Here is a 5,635-nt window from a genome sequence, read left to right as displayed (position 1 = left end):
GTCATGCTATATTCAAGCTCACATATCTTAGTAACCATGACTACAAGCCTCTCTACTTTGAATCTGATGCTGCTACTGTCAACGAGATCGTCCTGAAGGTCAGTCACCTCAATGACCTCTGAGGGTCAGTCACATGACCTCTGAGGGTCAGTCACATGACCTCTGAGGGTCAAACGTACTTAACCACATGAACCCTATATACTTAGGGGGTCCCCCAGGGCGCTATGCTAGGTCCCCTCCATTTTCCCCCTCAACACCAAATCTCTTCACTGAAAAGAGCCGATCTACAAGCAACTGATCAGCCGTGGTTGTTTTAAATGTGCTTCACAAATAACGTTTGATTTGATGTTCAGATCAACTACATCTTAGAGCAAGGGTTCCCAAAATAATTTGAACTGGGGACCCCCAGAAAGAATCATATTTGAACTGGGGACCCCCAGAAATAATCCTATTTGAACTGGGGACCCCCAGAAATAATCCTATTTGAACTGGGGACCCCCAGAAATAATCATATTTGAACTGGGGACCCCCCACCCTGACAAGCACTTGGAATTGTAGGAGTTGAGGCGTTACATTTAGTTTGACTCGGTTCCACAGATAAATATTGTGAGTTTGTAGATCAGCTATATTCACAATGTTTGCCTCTTTCTTATGTAATATTTGACAATATGGCCAATTTGGTATTAAGTCATTGCTTGCCATGGACGAGTTACTCTAATTGTGCTCAGCCTGACAACGACCAGTTTGGACCAGTTTAAAAAAACAAAAACAATAACAGAACCAGAGAGAACGTGATCTGAAGATGCTCTCATACTGGAGATAAATATTCTGTGACTAGTTGAAAAGGTAACACTGTGACACTATTACACTATTTGGCAGTCATTAAAAATTGTCTCTTTTTTAATGTACAGATATACCCTGTCTACACTTATACTGTATGTTGGTTTGTTTACTGTTGAGAGAGAAAACCCCCTGGGGGTCCTGACCCTTACAGTGGTTTGATGTTATCTTTGTGAATGTTCAGATGAACTACATCTCGTAGTTCTACGTCTCAGATGTTCAGATCAACTACATCTCGTAGTTCTACGTCTCCATTTCTGTGGAACCAACTTCCTCTGCAAATTAGACACAGTGCACTTCGGTGTCCACCTTTAAAAGTCTTTTAAAAAGTCATGACTTTAGAATGGCTTTTAACTAGAAGGAACGGTCAGCTAGTTTTCTGCTTTCACTCTCATTTGTAGTCTTATTATTTTTGCATTGTTCCTTGTTTTTAAATTTCCATCCTTGAATTGTCTTTATATTTCCTGTTGTATGTATTGTATGTGAAGCACTTTGTAAACCTGTTTTTAAAAAGTGCTTTATACATCAAGATTATATATACATATACATAGAGATAGAGATAGAGATAGAGATATATATATATATATATATATATATATATATATAATGTGGTGGAGTCTCCCGTCGATCCGACGGATGAGTATATGTATATGTAATATATATATTACTTACTTACTACATCTTCTAGTGATCAGACGTTGTCTTTGTTGTTCAGATCAACTACATCTTGGAGTCCAGGGCCAGCACATCCAGGGCCGACTACTTTGCCCAGAAACAAAGGAAACTGAGTCGGCGGACGAGCTTCAGCTTCCAGAAGGAGAAGAAATCCACCCAGTAGATCACTGGAGATCTACTGGGGGTCCCAGGGGGGGGTCCTCCATGGCCTCGGAACCAAATGGACCTTTACAGGTCTGTGACTCTGAGTGTACAAATGGAACCAAATGGACCCTTACGGGTCCATTTGGTTCCATGTGTACTCTCAGAGTTACAGGAGGCTCTGTGGCCTAAATGCATTTAGTACTACATAACACTGAGAGGTTTGTTTAAAGGGTCCCATGGCTAATTAGCCTGACATCATTAATACAGCAGAATTGCCCTCTATAACTCAAATAAAAAACTCCTTCAATATTGTATTTATTTTAATAATAGTTCATAATAGTTCGAAGTAGAATGCATATTAATATATCGTATTAACCTTAGGAAGTATATATATATTGTTTTTATTAGCACCTGCATTCCATACATTCCATTGGTCTAGACCACACATGGACAAATGACATCATCAACTTGCGACGGGCGTTTGTCCCCCCTGAGTAAAAGATGAACTGTTTCTAAAATAAATAAAACATGTACGGTTTTGTTTATTTTAGTTATAGAAGGCAGTTATAATGTATTAAGGCGTTTAAGGCTTATTAGCCACAGGGGTCTTTTTAACGAGCAGTGAAACAGCAGAGCACCAGGATGAACGGACATGAATGGACAGACATGCTGACCAGACAGTGAACTATTTAAAGGGCTAGACCACTGTGGTAGAGGTTTGGGTTGTGTAGTTACCTTATAGACACTGTGGTAGAGGTGTGGGTTGTGTAGTTACCTTGCCATGATGGAACTCCAAAGGTGGACAAGAAATCTAAAATAATTGCTCCATTGATTAGAAATTGATCATTCTAAATATACTCCTCATTGACTTACATTGTACGCTGAAACAGCTCTCAAAGTTGCTCTTAACGCACATAAACGAACACAAACAAAGCTGATTCAGACAATATAGAACATCACCAAACCCAGTTTGTTTTTTTAATAAAAAATTTAACTTCCTGTTGATTTTGCCATTTTTATTAAGAAAACCCAGACTGGATCCGCGGATCTGGATCTTTAAATAGTAAAATCAACAGGAAGTTGACATTTCTATTAACACATTGATGGCCAAGATCGAATATATGCGTTCTTTCCCCCAAAAAATATTATTTTTTAATTCCACAAGGGGTTCCCTAACACAGCTTTGGAATGATCGATCGTCACTCAGAGAAGAAGTAGTCGGATGTGACGTCCTTCCAAAAAAGCAGGAAGCCATCCATCCCAACGATGGGATTTTCAGAAAAACACCTCTAACTCAGTGTCTTTTTTTTTGGAATTGAAAACCACCCGATTTCAACGGCCAAAGCCCCAAAATGGCCAATTGCGGTTGGAATGTTATTGTCCCTGTGGATTCACAGATCCCTCCGCCTACCCACAGGAACTATTTTTTGTGTGTTTTTTTGTACACAATGTATCTTCCACGGCGTTTCAACGATCGTTGATTTAAGGTAATTACGCTGGCATGGGGATACAAAACTATGTTTAATATCTTGGCAGTCAATGTGTTAAAAAAACAAACAGTAGTGGGTTTGTTGATGTTCTATATTGTCTGAATCAGCTTTGTTTGTGTTCGTATACGTGCTAAAAGAGTGACTTTGAGAGCTGTTTCAGCGTACAGTGTAAGTCAATGAGGAGCATATTTTGAATTATCAATATCTAATCAATGGAGCAATTATTTTAGATCTCCTGTCCATCTTTGGAGTTCCATCATGGCAAGGTAACTACACAACCCACACCTCTACCACAGTGGTCTAGCCCTTTAAATACGAGCTGAAATGAACACGTTTTCACGCTCACAACAGGGACTGAGTTAAAAGGAGCTGGAAGTTCTTTTGTTAAGTTTTTTTTTGTTAACTTTTTGTTCCAAAGTTGAAGTTGTACTGTATGTTATGATAGTAATCATGATCATTGCTGTACTTCACTGTTCTCCAGCTCTTCAGTAAAACACAACGTACATTTTCAAGAGGATCGCCGACTTCATCCAATCAGAAGAGAGAACCCACTCATCAGCTTTGATTTGATGATGTTCCTAATTTGCTATTTTTTCTGCTCAATGTTCAGTTTAGTTTTTTCATCACTTCCAAAGTCAGGATAGTTTATCTTGTATCCTGTAATAAAACCCTCTTGATCCTCCTAACAGATCTGTAGATTCACTGGCCCGGTTCCAATAGAACACTGGTTCTAAAAGGACTCTAAATTGACACTTATTTGCCCGCGGACCCCCATTTGAAAAGATAAGCCAGGGACCCCCATAAGAGATTCTTTTTTTTAACGGCTCTAGCAGTGATTCTAAACCATTTTAATTATAAGGACCTCCAGTTTGACATGCGTTAGGCTACAGACCCCCGTTAGGCTACAGACCCCCGTTAGGCTACAGACCCCCGTTAGGCTACAGACCCCCGTTAGGCTACAGACCCCCGTTAGGCTACAGACCCCCGTTAGGCTACAGACCCCCGTTAGGCTACAGACCCCCGTTAGGCTACAGACCCCCGTTAGGCTACAGACCCCCGTTAGGCTACAGACCCCCGTTAGGCTACAGACCCCCGTTAGGCTACAGACCCCCGTTAGGCTACAGACCCCTGTTAGGCTACAGACCCCCGTTAGGCTACAGACCCCCGTTAGGCTACAGACCCCCGTTTAATGGCATTTCAATCTCTGGGACCCCAATTTATATTGTAAGATCAAGTGTACGAATGTGCCGCGTTATGAGCTTGTAGATCTGCTATTTTTGTGCAAATATTTGAATCTACGTATATATTTTTTAAAGGGAACATTTGTAACTCAAATCTTTGCTTCTGGGGGTCCTTGGAACTAAATATTTTGAGATGGGGGTCCACGGACAAATACATATCATTTTGGGGGTCCTTGACATGAAACCACTGATATTATAGCAACAACTGTTAGGATTTAGAAGACATTTTGTAGAATCCCCCAGAAGCAAAGATTTGAGTTAAAAATGTCCGCTTTAAAAATGCATTTATTCAAAGATTTGCACACATTTTCACGATTTTTCAAAAACAGCAGATCTACAAGCTCATAGCGCGGCACTCGGTGCCGCGCTATGAGCTTGTAGATCTGCTATTTTTGAATAGCCCAAATAAATCTAAAATGACACAGAATCTTTATCCAGGTCTAAATGTGTTAAAGTGAGGTCAGCTGGTCAGTGCTTGAGGGTGAGAGCCTGCTAGGACTCTAAATGGTTTGAGTCGTTCATGACACTTTGCATCACTTCAAGTTCTTACTGTACTTATTTACAGCCACTGCAAGATGGTGATTGTTTATTATTATTGTTATTATTATTGTCTCCGCCAGGCCGAAGTTGTGGCCGAGGCTATGTTTTGCCCCCTGTCCGTCCGTCCGTCCGTCCGTCTGTCTGTGAACAGCTAATCTCCGGCACCGTTCGCCCGATCATCGTGAAACTGTGCGCGCACACTCCCTGGATGCCAGAGCGGAACCTCTGCCCCACATTTTTTATATCGCCACTGGGAGGCCAATTTTTGCAAAACACATAATGATATTACTCCTACAGATTTTGTCCTAACATCGCGCAAATCGGTACAAATGATCTCTAGTCATGTGATCAAGACGGATCTGTTTGATTTTTCATAGTCCATGCTGATTGGATAAGATTGTTATCTAAAGTTTCCAGGAGTAGCCCGTTTTGAACAAAATGCCTCAAAACATGAACGCAGCATCCAATCCGTGGAATTTCTCCAAGGAAGAAATTCCACCTTTTTCACATTGGCCTGTTATAGCGCCACCAGCAGGCCATTTTTTTTGTATTACTCGTACACATTTTGTCCAAACATCACGCAAATCGGCACACATTATGTCTATAGTCATGACTGAATTCTGAACATTGCTGACCCACAATAACCTACCCGACCTGGCGGAGACCTAGCCAGACCAATCTGTCAGTGCAAAAAAAGTTGCAAGT

The 5,635-nt window shown here is 40.9% G+C and overlaps 1 protein-coding gene across 1 annotated transcript in view; it reads left to right on the top strand.

The window, feature by feature from the left end:
• mapkap1 (MAPK associated protein 1) overlaps positions 1–4,804 on the top strand; it is a 52,288-nt gene extending 47,484 nt beyond the window's left edge. Inside the window, 2 exon segments of the mRNA XM_080418725.1 lie at positions 1–98; positions 1,556–4,804. Of these exon segments, the coding sequence (XP_080274851.1) occupies positions 1–98; positions 1,556–1,678 (221 nt within the window). The 3' untranslated portion in view covers positions 1,679–4,804.
• The last annotated feature ends 831 nt before the right edge of the window (positions 4,805–5,635 follow it).

Source organism: Gymnoscopelus braueri (assembly GCF_963280865.1).
Source record: "Gymnoscopelus braueri genome assembly, chromosome: 22".
Lineage (NCBI taxonomy): Eukaryota > Metazoa > Chordata > Actinopteri > Myctophiformes > Myctophidae > Gymnoscopelus > Gymnoscopelus braueri.
Note: the sequence above shows the minus strand (reverse complement) of the source record. Positions and strands in the feature narration are given on the sequence as shown.